This window comes from Hyposmocoma kahamanoa, unplaced genomic scaffold (assembly GCF_003589595.1).
Source record: "Hyposmocoma kahamanoa isolate Upper Pololo Valley unplaced genomic scaffold, ASM358959v1 94, whole genome shotgun sequence".
NCBI lineage: Eukaryota > Metazoa > Arthropoda > Insecta > Lepidoptera > Cosmopterigidae > Hyposmocoma > Hyposmocoma kahamanoa.
Genome location: NW_020654878.1, coordinates 3,599,391 through 3,614,675, shown reverse-complemented (window position 1 = coordinate 3,614,675; position 15,285 = coordinate 3,599,391). Strand labels below are relative to the sequence as shown.

Sequence of the window (15,285 nt, the reverse complement as noted above, 5' to 3'; positions counted from 1 at the left end):
GTGTGTGTGTGTGTGTGTGTGTGTGTGTGTGTGTGTGTGTGTGTGTGCGTGTGTGCGAGTGCGCGTGCGCTAGTGCGTGTGCGTGTTAAGGTAAAGATCTGCTGATGTTAAGGTAAAAAAATAGCATTTGCATTCGCATCCCATGATGTGTAAAAACCTGCATCAGCAACAACACTGGTCTGAACAATAAAAATTCATAATCCCACGTTTTATTAAACTGTTTTCAGAAAATTTCTTCTCGATCGAACCAATCGGACGCGATGGAGTAATATTACACGTGGACCCAATAGATCGAGATTACCTCGAACGAGAAGTATTCCATCTATCTATCATTGCCTATAAGTATGACAACAGATCGTTTGCCACGGCAGCCCCAATTACCATCATTGTGAACGACATCAATGATCAGAGACCTGTACCGTTACAAAAGGAATACTTTGTTGAAATCTTGGAGGAGACACCGTTAACCATTAATTTTGACGAGGAGTTTGGCTTCCATGATAGGGATTTGGTAAGTGTCGTACATTATAACAAGGTTTTGTTATTTCTAGTGTTGCCCAATGACGAAAAAGATGAGACTAACCCCAGTTTTGGTTTTGGTCTTGCATCAGCACACCTGGTCTAAGTCCTTGGTATTGCACAATCATTCTCGGTCTTGCTGCAAAAGTCTCGCAAGGCTTGCAATTTACCTATTACTACTTACCAAACCATAATATTATATTATTCTTACAAAAAATGACAATGATGATTGGTCCGCGTTTTAGAACGACGCGACAGAGTACATAATTATATTTTGAGTACATAATAATATGCAGTGTGGTTTTTTAACTGGAGCAGTATGGGGGAATCCGAAACCAGAGTACACACAAAGAACCTGTCGTAGGAACCATTAAGTCTTTTTTGTGAAAACAATTTTTGCATAGTAATTTTTTTAGTCAAGCGTGAGTTGCCTAAGACAGGTTACTTGTATCTCCTATGATTTCGGATTTCTCCATACTGTCCCATTTAAAAAAAAACACTTTGTATATTGTCATGAGTATATTCAAAGGCCAACCATAAATTCACTTTACAATAATTTTACGATCATTTTGGGTGGCTATAATTTTAGACGTATTCCTACGCTAAGTCCGCCCATGAAATTGATAAATAATACTAGTTAACGCTTACTAATAAAATATTAAATATGTAATTTTTCAATTTTCGTCCATTATGGCAAAGCTCAAGTTAAACTGGTTGATTTCAAGTGAAACAATTGACAACACCAGTAATTTCTTTCGAATTCGGGCTGGCCAATCAAAACGCAGTTGTCACCTTAATGATTTGGCAGAATAGTTTTCAAACAAATTATTTTACATTTCGTATCTATTTCTGGTTATATACTCAATATTATGGGTACAAGTACAAAACAATAAATACCAAAGAAGTGCGTAGTGGGCGTGACACGTTTGCCAATAGTACGCAGTCCGCCATTTTCTACAAGCGTAATGGTCGTGTTTAATTGTCTCGCGCAAAACCATGAAAATCGCGAAAAAATGCTTTATTTTGCTACCTTTGGAGTGCAAAAATCATAGTCGCACCTGTAATATTATCCATGGTTTGTGTTTCGTGCCATCATTAAGTGTTATTTTATCGAATTTAAAAAAAAAATCCATTTTGTGTTTATCGTAATAGATTTTTTGTTGAGAGTAAACCGTATGACGCTGCAATATAGTCGACGTTTTATAAAGAACTTGGCGCCCATGTATGAGTTTCATATAACTGCGAGACGCAAAAGCCTCACAAACACAATGTTGTTCTTTCTCAAATCTATCTTGCAGGGTGGGTCTTGGCCAGTCTTGGGTTTGAAACAATTAGGTGGTCTTGGTCTTGCAAAAATGAAAGAAATAGACCAAGACTACAACACTTAGAGCGATTTTGAGTAACAGTCATTTCGGATACAAAATACAACCGGTATTCTTAGTAAAGAAAAACATATCGTATTGCCGTGTTTGCTTTGTATTAACATCACACCACACTCACACTTGATAACGTAATTCCTTACGCAACTGCTCATTCGCTGTGCTAACATCCCTGCGAAAAACGAGCAAGAAACTTTATTGCTCTTTTCGAAAAAACTTAAATACTATGGATTATTCTTTGGATCAAATTTGTGTGGAATCTATAGCCATGTTGTCCTTCCATACATCTTTATTTAACACGTAGTCTTCAATTTTGAAATACCGCTTTTAATATAAGTTGAAGCCTCCGGTGACCACAAGGTGGAAAGTTATTTCCGCCAATTGTAAGTCAATGCCGCCAAAGAATAAATTTATTCGAAGTTGAAATGTTCTCAGGCTTCTGGACAAGGCATCACACAATTTCCTTACCACACATTTTTAAACTTAGGAAATGATAATCTTAATACGTTGCATATTAAAGTTACCTTGTTTTGTTCAGGGTCCACATGCTCAATATGAAGTTCGCCTAGAAAGTGTTTATCCCGAAAACGCACATACCGCATTCTACATAGCGCCGAATGTCGGATACCAAAGGCAGACTTTCACCATGGGTACGACCAACCACAGCATGCTGGATTATGAAGATATCCCATTCCAGAACATCAGATTAAAGGTTGAACATTTTAAATATTGTGTTGGATATGGTACAGTTTCTATCAATGTTTATTTTGTCAAAGAAACGGTTACCTTTCAGTAGTCCGAAATGACAGTTTCCAGAAATAGCGTTTGCTCGAATTTTCATAACCTCGAAAGCAATTTTGAGAGGAAAATGTTTTTTCTTTTGAGCCTGACTTAACCTAACACACACGTGCGACTTGAGCAGCGATACGTCGCGATGCACGTTTTTAATGATTCAACATAAACGACGGCATCGAAGCAATCGGGCGTTTGCACCCCACATACAACCGCCTATACCGTTGCTGTTAATTGAAAGGCCACTTGCGACAAAACTCAAAACAGAGAAAATAATGCTTAAAGAAATAAAACTTAAAAAATATTGACTTTTCTCTTGCGGTAAGTTCATACCTTGTCGACCTAGGAAAAAAAAATAGTGACAATCGATGCAAACGCGCAATCGCATCGCGACTAGCCGTTTATAGGCGGTTGTATCGATGCAATCGCTCATTTGCACCTATGCAACCGCCTATACTACTGTATACTGCATACTGTAGCCGCCGTCGCCGTTAGTTGAAAGGGCGCTTGTGATCAAAGTCAAAACCGAAAAAATAATGTTTAAAGGCATGAAATAAAAAAATATCTACTTTTCTCTTGCGGTAACTTCATATTTTATCTAAAAATAGTCACATATCGATGTCGGCCTTTTTTCCCTGATCACGGTAGATACATCATAGCAAAATTTTTGAAAAAGTCACATGCGCCTTTTCAACTATAAATCGCTAAAGTCGCGATGTGACCGCGCGTTTGTGTCGCTGAAAAGTCGTCATGCGTAACCGCGCTTACAGTCTATGCGATATATCTCGCGCGTTTTGTCGCACTCGCGAAAGACGCACCTTGTCGCGCTAGCCTTACAGGTGCCATGTTTACGGCTGACTGAGTGATCCACGTCCAGTTATGTTTATTATCAATTGTATTAAGTGTTGATACTACCTCAGCTCGAATTTAATTTTTTCCCGTACTAATACGGTTCATTCCGCTTGGTTCGAACGACAGGGACATTGACTTTATTCAGAATTTACTTTTTTTGCAAACGAAATTGCCATTGGGAAAATATATATCGTATAGTATATGTATTATATTTAATTCAGTTGATATAAAAACAATGATTGGTATATGTAAAGTACCTATTAAGCACAATGGTCTTCTTGTAATATGTCGTGAAAATTTCTAGGGTTCGTTTTTTCACACCGTATACTAATCATTGTATATCTTGAAATTTACTAGATTCAACACTTTGACTACTATGCGGAATCACACCAAAGTATCGACTCTTAATGGTTTGACCTAATGCCTTTCAAGCAAAGGGCCATGGGCTCGAATCCGGGCTTGCACAACAGAGTTTTCAGAATTTACGTGCGAATTTTAATTTGAAATTTATCATGAGGTTTTCGGTTAAGGAAAACATCGTAAGGAAACCTGTAAACATCTGCAAAGCAATTTAACGATGTGTGTGAAGTTCCCAATCCGCCTGTGCTCAGCAGTGGGACTATTATAAAGGCTAACTATTATTATTATTAATTAATACAACAAATCTGAGGTTTGACAGGAGCGTAGCATATGGAGGTACACTTTGCACGTGTACTTGGATGAATATACATGTATATAAACTCGTATTCACATTTTCCTGTGTGTTCACGGTCAAGATTAAATGTTTGGCATAGTTTGGTACACAAATATAGGCAACATTCTCAAACAACAAATTATCTCAAAATTCAAGAAATTAACAAAAAAAAATATTATGTTAGGTAATAGCAACAGACATGAATAATACGGATTTTGAGGGCGTGGCTTACGTAAACATCGACTTAATCAACTGGAACGACGAGGAGCCAATCTTCGATATCAACTCGCTTACTGTCAGATTCAAAGAAACCGAAGGCAAAGGGTATTGCGTTGGAACAATGTTGGCGACGGATAGAGACATTGGAGATGAAGTCGAGTGAGTACATTTCAACTGTTTAATTATGCCTTGGACCCCGCGGGCCCAGGGTTTTGACGCCAAAGGCTGCTGGTAATCCTGGTACTCAATATCAATCAATCAGCTTATTGTAGTCCACTTTTGGACATAAGCCTCCCCAAGTGTACGTCATAGTACCCGATCACCCGTTTTCCGCACCCAACCACTACTCGCGATCTTCTTCAGATCATCGGTCCATCTTGCAGAGGGACGTCCTACGTTACGATTGCCGATACGTGGTCTCCACTTGAGAACCCGTCTACTCTATAGCTCATCGGTTCTGCGACAGATGTGACCAGCCCACTGCCACTTCAGCTTGCTACATTTCTGGACGATGTCCACAACTTTAGTCTTTTGCCGAATAACTTTGTTCCGAACTTTGTTCCTTAACGAGAAACCCAGCATAGATCTTTCCATAGCTCGCTGAGCGACGTGCAGTCTGTGAGCCAGTGTGACCGTCATATTCCACGTCTCGGCTCCGTAAGTCATGACCGGTAGGACGCATTGGTTGTAAACCCTGGTCTTCAGGCACTGCGGGAGTGGTGACGAGAAGACATGACGCAGTTTCCCAAATGCTGCCCAACCCAGCTGCACTCTCCTAACAATTTCACGCTCGAAGTAGTCTCTGCCTAGTTGCAGGGTTTGCCCGAGGTAGACATATTCTCGAACAACTCTGAGCGTTTCGCCATTAGTCGAGACCGGCTCCGGGATGACAAGCTAATTGAACAAGACCTTGGTCTTGTCCAAATTCATCCGAAGACCGACCGATAATAAGGCAGCATTAAGACTGTTCAACATTTTCTGCAAATCCTGCAGTGATTCTGCCATTATAACGATGTCGTCGGCAAAGCGAAATTGTGTGAGATTTTCGCCATTGACATAGATGCCCAATCCGGTCCAATCAAGTGTCTTGAAGGGGTCCTCCAGAGCGTCTCCCTGTATCACGCCTCTGTGCAACTGGATGAGTCTTGTCATGTTGTTTTGTATTTAAATGGACATCGTGGCTTTGCTGTACAGATTTGTCAGCGCCTCTACGTACCGTTAATCGACTTGGCATCGCTGCAAGGACTCCAGAACAACCCAGGTTTCGATGGAGTCGAAGGCTTTCTCGTAGTCCACAAATGCCTGACTGTGCAGTCACTGATTTATACTCTTCTGACTTCTGTATAGTCTGCCGAAAAATGTGTATGTGGTCTACGGTGCTATAGCCTTTTCGAAACCCTGCCTGTTCCTATTACTGCCTGCCTGCCCAAACCCTGTCTGTTCCTGTTCCTGTTCCTATTACATGATTAGTAGCAGTAGAGTTCCTTGTGAAAGAGTTCGTCTAGGGAAGTATTGCCACCTTTTCTATTTCTGCCGCCAAGCAGTAATGCCAGCATTATAGTTTTCCGGTTTTGAAGGGTAAGGGTGCTGGTGAATATTAGACACATGAGACTTGTCAACTTATGTCTTAGGGTGACAGGTGCAGTGACAGTGCCCCTTAGATCTTTGCGATTTAAAGCTCTGAGTGGCACTGTCACTGCGGTCGTCACTCATAACAGTTGTTATGGACAGGCGTGTAGCTTACTAACAGGTGCACGACTTGGTCGTCCCGTCACTTGATACTATAAAAAAAAGTGCGAGATCTCTATACGAGAATAGAAGTATCTCGCTCTTTTTGTCATTCGCTTGTGGGACGCTACGTGTGCCGATACTCACCCTTCCCATCTCCAGTACACCAGCAAGAAGGCTGGCTCCGCAGCTGAGCTGCCAGAAAGAATAAAGAGTAATAAGTATCAAGACACCCAGCAGCCTTTGTAGTCGAAAACCTTGACCCGTGGGAACCTTCATCTGTACAAAATTTTATCCAAAAAATTTATAGATTGTCTGGGAAACCCAAGGGTCTGCAACTACGTTGCCCAACGCATTAGCATATATAAAGGAGGAATAATAGCTATACAGAGGGGCGAACGCTGACTGCATCTTGGGCACCTTGCCGCGGGGACCCCATTTTATTCATATAATTTGATCCTGGTTTTAGTTTCTAGTATTTAAACTATTATCGTACGTACCTTACCTGTATATTTTAACTTATTGTCTAATAACAGATTATACCTTTAATATAATAATATAATCATCAATTCAAAATGTCCAAAACATTGTCGTTCAATAACTTTATTGATTTAGAAACAAAATATGTAACGGTGCAACGCCCTCCATATTTAAGAGGGAGCATGCCAAAAAAGTTTTGACGTTGGCTCCGCCCAAATTTGTGAAACAAATATATGCCTGAAGTTCGCGTGACATGCGACAGGAGATGTTGAATTTTGCGCATTAAAAGGACCAAATTCGTTTTAGCGGAATAACTTTAAAACTAAAGGGATTAAAAAAGAATCCGTAGTGACAGTTCTCGATCATGCATAAATATAATTAATTATCTAATTTTTGTCCTAATAACCTGTAGCATTTCGAGGATGAATCGAAAAAATGTGAAAATTAAAGGTCATTTCGTGATTTTTATCTATCGAGGAAACTTTATTGTTTTATGTTTCTGATTAGTGTCTATGCTTGAATATATCGTGTAGTTACTCATACAATATTTTATTTTTAACTTCAAAAAGGATATACCCATCTAAAATGAAATCGAAGATTACGAATTTTTCTTCTGCTCCCTCTTAATACCCATAGTTGTGTTGGAGTACCAGTTATACTAAAATTTTCCATCAAGGGCTGATAGATATTAACAGTTCATAGCGGCCATATCGGAGAGGATGCTATGTCAAATCTGTTGTTTTTTTTTTTCAGTCATTAGAGATAAATCACCATGGCAAGTTACTCGTACAGCGCAGAGCAACACTAGTAATATGATACGAATAATAAAATTACATTAAATTTATCAATTTATATTTTATGTTATTATTTCAATTGAAATAAGGTATAAATTACAATACTTTGAGACCGACCTCGAATAATGCGTTCGTTTCTCACTGCGTTTTGGCGCATTGATTTTTATACCCTATTTCAATTGTGATAGCATAAAGTATACATCGATAAATTAATGTCCTCTGCCTTGCTGTGCGCAGGATGGCGTAATCATCATATGCTTTGTGTAGGTGTCAGTAAATTTTGATTACTAACATTAAAATTTTTCAGGCATTCATTGATGGGCAATGCAGGTGATTACTTAAGCATAGACAGCGAAAGCGGAGAAATAATCGTGTCTATCGACAACGCTTTCGATTACCACCGGCAGCACGTACTTTTTGTACAAGTTAGTACATTTTTTTTGTATTTATGAGTCATGGCGATTACATCGTATCATGTATTACGAGGCAATTAATCCAACTAAAACTAGACAGTATAATTTATCAAAATGCTTACGCAGAAGATTCCAGGGATTTTTATTTCTTTATTTATAATCAGTTTACATGGATCCATAAAAACATACCTTACAGATTAACATACAAAATAATAGATTAAAACACTAATTATTTATTTACACATACGGAACGGATTGCGATGTGTGACGCAACCGGGTGTCCGGTAACCGGCCTCGGTTATCTCGGTATATTTCGGCCAACTTCATAGATATTCCATTGGTACTATCACCACTAATTAATTAAAATTCACATTATGACGGGACCCTCACCGCTAGATCTTCAGGGTTTGGCTTTAACACGTATGTACAGTCAAGAGCACGTCAAGCTTGACACTTTATACTTTGGACCGTCCTTATCTTAAGCGGCATAGAGTTGGATTTAAGTGTTTAGTGTCAAGCTTGACGTGCTCGTGCTCCTGTGCATACGTGTTAAAGCCTTGACTGTACTCAACAATATCCGCAAACTTTATGGAGTATTTTTTTATTTATAATATTAAATGACAGGACGAACAAATCGTGCGCGAAGTGATAAGCGACATGCCTGTCCATAACAGTTGCAGTGCCACTCAGAGCTTTAAATCACAAAGATCTGAGCCACTGCGCCGGACATCAAGATGTCCGGCTTTGTTCTACGGTTGAGTCGTTATGTCTCAAGAGACATAGAACAAAGGTCTATGTGCAAGACTAGGTACTTGTTCTCAGGATATAGTACATTTCGTTCGTTCTTCCTCGCAGTGGATGTCAGATCGACTGTTGTTCGATATTATGTTTCCGAAACGAAATAAGATATAAAAATTCCCAAAACTCTTTTAAACAGGCGAGGATAAACGATATTTATCCTCGTTTCGCTGTATAATCACATCGGACTTTGTTATTCGGATGAGTCGATAAGTTGACAAGTCCCGTGTGCCTGTAATTTCACCACCACCCTTCGAAACCGGAACACAGTAATGCTTACATTACTGCTTGGCAGCAGATACAAGTAAGGTTGCAGTATTACCCTGGATAAACTCTTTCACAAGGAGCTCTACTGCTATAAAAAATATTCAATAACGGTTTGTTGTTGCAGGTGAGAGCAGATGACACACTGATGGCACCGTTTCACACGGCTACTTCACAGCTCATCATCGAACTCGAAGACGTCAACAACACTCCTCCGACGATGAGATTGGTAAGCTCAACCAAACATTATCATCATTAATATTTGAAGTTTACTGAACTATCACGTCTACATAAACTCCGTCCAACTATTTATTTACTTTTGACATATCGCACCCTTAGTAATATAAGGGCACAATCCAAAAAAAGTAGATTTTTGGGAAATCGCGTATTAAGATTCTGGATTCCTACATTACACCTATTTTTTCAAATAACATGCTTATTATTTAAGTTATAAATATGAAATGTGGCAGATTTGTTCTTTGATAAATGTATTATAAATAGCAATAAAAAAAAATAATATAAATAAATTCCATAAGTTTCAAGCAAGTTAAAAAAACACTTTCAAGTTAGACCCATATAGTACAAAAAATATAACAGAAATATGGAGCTATATAAGTTTGATCCCATTTATTATTTAAGTCCCTATCAATTCCCAAATTTCCCAAAAATCTACTTTTTTTGGATTGTGCCCTTATATTACTAAGGGTGCGATATGCATGGTTACCTATTAATAGTCCGAAATGACATTTGCCAGAGATAACGTTCGGTCAAAATTTCATAACCTCGAAAGTAATTTTGAGAGGAAAATGTTTTTTCTTTCAAACCTAACTTAACCTGACCTTTTTTCTGTTTCCGGGGGAAAATCCGTCATGGTTACCACCGCGTCACGGGGAGGCACGGTGGTTACTCACTCAGCATGGGTCGGGGCTGTGACCACGTGGTTTACGATCCACGGCCCCGCCTGCGGTTGTCCGCGACAGCGACCCACCTCTGGGAGACTTTACCGTCCCCACTCCGTCGTTAGTGGCATGCCGGGAATACTTGGCATGCCAACCAACCCGTGAACCCTTGCCCAGTGAGTGGCAAAGCCCCCGTTTTGCCACCCAGGGTTGACTGTCAGGGCGGCAGTTGGCGGGCATAGGTCAGCCGCCTGCGCCCTAAACGTTTGCGGCGCATAGGATGAGAGGAAGGGTCTTCCTCTCGCTCCCGCTCCACCGCCTCTTTCCGCGACAATACATCGGTGCAGAAGGAGGCCACCGTACTCCACGCCTTCTCGCTGCAGACCATGACTCGCAGCACGATCGGCAGGGATAGGTCATGCCCCACCACTGCGGTCAGGGTTGACCGCTGCTCGTCGAAAACTTACCTTTTTTTTTTATCGGGGGGAAATGCTTTATGCATACCCTCGAGCCTCCCCGGGCTCGAGTGACACTCCGATGGAGGGCATACCCACTAAAAACCCCCGGCGCACCCTCTTGGCCGGGTGTTGTGGGCACCGTGGGATCCCGAGGATTCTACCACAACGATGCCCCCGGCTACCTTGGCTTCTGCCAAAGTTCCCGCGCTAAAGAGGGGAGGGTCGGACGCTTAACCCATCCCCTCAGACGACGAGTGAGACCGTGCAAAGCGGGCAAGGGATCCCCGTCTCTTGTCTGCTGGCCTCGTCGAAAACTTACCTGACCTAACCGAACCTAATCGTGTCTTTGAGATAAACATTCAACATATCCTGAAAGAACAATTCGGTTTTCGGTGTAATGAAAATTCGAACAAATGTTATTTCGGACAAAAAATTTTCGACTTTGTGATAAGTTACCCATATGCATGCCTCCGAAGTTCTGTAATTATTGACATACAACAAAAAAATGCAAAATTAGCTCCGATATTTGTCGGGCCAACAGATTATGTAACGTAGATTATTCAAGTTACTAACGTAAATTTTGGTACCTGTCTAATAAATTATAATGAAATGGAATAAATTTATTATTAACGGGAATCATCACTTGAATCCTCATTAACATTGATTATTAATTCTTGAGTACACAAATTGTCAAACGCAACATCACGATCCCAATCAGGCAATATCTTCTTTTTTGAACCCGCTCACAATCACGATTAAAACTTCTTCATAAATAAAATCGATTGTTATAAAAAATCGAATCGGAAACCCAATAGGTCATCACTAATTGATTAGAATTCGAAATCGTTTTTCGTATTTATAAAACGAAAATAATGTAAGTTTAAGCAAGAAATTAAATTATACTTTGCGTTTACTTTGCAATTTCGCTTAAACTTAGGCAAAATTCATTTTGTAAATACGTCATTTCTACTATTTATTACCTATGTAAGGGCACTGTTAATGCAGAATATTAAACTACCAAAATACTGAACGAATTAATTTATTTGTGATCGTAGTGTAAAAGAAAAGTTAAAAAAGTTAAAAATAATGCATTATAATCTTAGGTATGTAGGTACTACTGATGCAACAAACGTTTGCTTCTGCTTCCGCTACTGCGGAAGATCCGCACTCTTTTCCACATTGTGTTAAGTGTTTATGAATCCAAAAACAAGCCCTGTTTGGAACAATTTCGTAGAAATTTTTTAGCGTTGACGCATCCGCTTCCATTCTGCTAAGATTTACTTTTAACACCTGTTTCCGTTACGACACTATTACGACAATACTAGTCTTTGTATTTTTTTAAACAATAATAAGTTATACTGTAAGACATTTAATTTTTAGGCTTGTATATTCCCAAGTAGTTTCTTTAATATAGTCAAGTCAAAGTCAAAGATTATTTATTCCATAGGTAAAATAAATTTATACACTTGAAAACGTCACATTTAAGCTACTGCTCGTTCACTACGCTGACCTCCCTGAGAAGAACGAGCAAGAAACTCTAGGGATTGCTCTTTTCAAATAAACTTAAATGCTATGGAATACACTTTGAATCAAATTTGTGTGGATTCTGGAGCCATGTCGTCTTTCCATACATCTTCATCTAACACGTAGTCTTCAATTTTGTAATATGATTTTTCGATCAAAATATTTTAATGTAGTTTTTAAACTTAGGAAATGATAAACTTAATATATGCTCCGGAATCTTATTGTAAAAACGTATACAGTTCCCCATAAAAGAGTTGTTTACCTTGATTAAACGAAATCGTGGTATCATGAGTTTGGACTTAGCTCTAAGGTTAATATTATGGATATCTTCTTTCTTTCTTATATATTTTTACTTACCTGTGTACTGTCTTCTCCAGCCACGTGGTAGCCCTAATGTCGAAGAAAACGTGCCTGAAGGTTATGAGATTACGCGGAATATAACAGCAACGGATCCTGACACGACTGCACATTTGCGATTCGAGATCAATTGGAACACATCGTATGCCACTAAGCAGGGCAGAGACACTCCCGCTGTCGAATACCATGGGTAAGTTCAACTGGAAGTGCTTGTAAATTAAAAATCAGTGCCTCCAGTGAAAAACGGAATAAGACAAGATGCCCTTTTGTTTTTATTGCACCATTGGCTTCAGCATGTCCGATTACATAACATATCAAAGGACATGTCTCTAGCAGTCACCTAACCTCGTCTTTTTCTTTCATGATGGTTAAAGAATATTTATTTCTCTTAAGAATGTAAATTCACTTACAGAGAAAATTTAAAATCTTACTTCAAAACTTAATAGTAAAGCGCACTAAAATCTATACAAGCATCACCATTCACTGCGTATTAAGAAACATAATGTAGGTAGACAAAAAATTAAAATCATACGTTTTGAGTTGAATTTATCTCCAATTAGTTCCGATGAAGGTAGTTGCTCGATGCGGCCGGCATTCACACAAAAACATGGATGTAAGAATTATGACTTATCCATCCCGCATCTAGATATGGCATAGACAGAATTCGCTTTTAGTTTTTTTTTTCACTTTTAGGACAATTTTTTAGTCACATGATTTATTTCATTTTTTAGTCACATAATTTATTTCATTTTTTAGTCACATGATTTATTTGATTATGGGCATAACCCTCTGTTTCTAAGGGCTTAATCTTATTTATCGGGCATTTTTATGAGTCTAAAGGTATAAGTGCTCTCTACTTAAAAAAATATATCCATTCCCATATCACGACTGACTGTCGTGACTGTTTATTTCCACGGAAGAAAAAACAATAGAAATGCCGTAAGCTTCGATTACTATGAGAACCGATGTCGCCAAAACTCACACATTTTTAATTTGAAACACTACAAAATCGTGATATTGATTGGTCGTAGTTTCAAATTTAAAAAGAAATAACAAATTCTGAATTGTTAATATAATTTAAATTTTACCCTGTTCGCTGTTACGACGTTTGATATTGTATTGAATGAAATTTCGACCAACGTGCTGCCATTTAGCGACTGATTGCCGAACGAGGACGAGTTGGAGTTATTAATTTAGCTCTCCAAAAAAGAACCGACCATATTGCAGGGGTATAAACTTTACTTTCGTTTCTTGTAACAAAAAAAACATTTCGATAAATAGACAATTTAAAATTTATTAAAATAACACTTTCCGATGATATGATATTTCACCACAGGTAATTTTTTGGTGTAGCTATCATTTTTGCACTCCAAAACAGCACAAAAAGACCTTTTTTCTAGGATTTTACAGAATTTGCACGAAAATGACACAACCATACCATACAAAGCGAAAATGGCGTACTGAGCTTAGGTAGGTCTTTAGAGACCTATAGTTGACACGCGTCAGACGCTAACTAACCACTTTCCTGTTTTTTTTTTCTTCCGTGACTATTACTATTACGTTTGTTCAACTCATTTGTTCAGACGTCTCCGATAATGTACGGCATACTTAGGGCATTAAACCAACCAGTAACGCCATCGGCGGACCAACTCCTCTGCCAAAGGTATGACACCGACGATCAAACTGTTTATTCTGACTATGACCTAACTGTGCTCCCTGTGTGTGAAAGAGACCATGTGCGTAAAGTCACGCTAATGTTGCCTAAGTGAAACACAAAGTCAAAGAATCACTTATTCCATAGGTATAGATATAGAATAGGTACTATGCTGTCTTCCCTGAGGACACACACTAAACAAAACTTTTAAAAAAATTCAAAAATTATTTATTTTTTAAATCATCATCAATTTGGTTCAACAATGGTAGATCAGGTTCCCCATTCAGGTTTGCCCATTAAGCAAATGTATATTTGTGTTGGGAAAGCCTTGCAACTTCCCTAAGCTTAAAACTAAGAATTAAATGATTTGTAGTATTACTAATTATGGTATGCGTTCTAAGAGATTTTCCACTTCCTCATAAGAAAGGGTTTTCAACCGTTGATTTAACGCCTCCCTAACAATCGTATTGTTTCATGGGATAAATTCTACAAATATAACTTATCTATACGACAACTATGTTAGATGTGTGGACATCGAAACAATCTTCCCCGACCCTACCACAAATGGGACAGCCATCGGGCGTATTGTGGTGAAGGAGATCCGGGATAACATCACCATCGACTACGAGGAATTCGAGATGCTCTACATCACTGTACAGGTCTGGGACGACAATACCGTGCTTGGAACTGAGTACGATGAATGTAAGTAATTTTTATCGTTAGCGCTTAATATAAAGTTACTGGCATTTCGATACTTCCACTTTAAACGATAAGTTAATTAGAGGAACCATTTTGTTTTTATTTTACTTTTTTTCTCAAAATTCGTTTTTGTTTTTTGTTTCTTTTTTTTTTTCACAAAATTCGGGGATCATGATATTAGTAAATAAATGTGACTGTTTACAAAAATAAGAAAAAAAATATCAAAAAATAAAATTGGTGTATAGTGTTCATTGGAGATATCGATTTTTATGCATGATTATGTTTACTTTTCGAATATTTAATACTATAAAAAATGCCCAGCATAAAAAAATCATAATGTTGTAATGATTATACCCACTTATTGTTTTTTAACCGACTTTAAAAAAAGGAGAACGTTCTCAATTCGACAGTTTTTTTACGCGATTACTCCGACATTGTGAACCGATTTTGATGATTCTTTTTTGTTGGTAAGCGAGTTCCTCTGTAGTGGTTCCTTTTGAATTTGAAGAAAATAATTTCTACCTCTAAGGGTGGCAAATAAGGGGAAGAATCCGGTTTATCGGATTTTACCCCCTTGAACCGATTTCAATAAAACTTGGCGAATACATTGAGAATTCCACAAACTTTTAAAGTCATTTTTTTAATAAAAAAATTGATTGAAGTTATAATTATTTATTATTTTTTTTTTTTTTAATTTCTCAATTTTTCTTCTTTCTTCTTTGTAAAATAACTGCAATAGTTTGTTGTAATTTACAAAGATCC

The 15,285-nt window shown here is 38.3% G+C and overlaps 1 protein-coding gene across 1 annotated transcript in view; it reads left to right on the top strand.

Annotated features, from left to right (window-relative positions):
- Positions 1–15,285, top strand: part of LOC113237775 (protocadherin Fat 4-like) — a 51,590-nt gene that overhangs the window by 11,895 nt on the left and 24,410 nt on the right. The window contains exons 7-13 of the mRNA XM_026474419.1: positions 228–511; positions 2,437–2,610; positions 4,421–4,614; positions 7,765–7,882; positions 9,060–9,161; positions 12,191–12,360; positions 14,348–14,526. Of these exons, the coding sequence (XP_026330204.1) occupies positions 228–511; positions 2,437–2,610; positions 4,421–4,614; positions 7,765–7,882; positions 9,060–9,161; positions 12,191–12,360; positions 14,348–14,526 (1,221 nt within the window). The remainder of the gene's footprint in view (positions 1–227; positions 512–2,436; positions 2,611–4,420; positions 4,615–7,764; positions 7,883–9,059; positions 9,162–12,190; positions 12,361–14,347; positions 14,527–15,285) is intronic.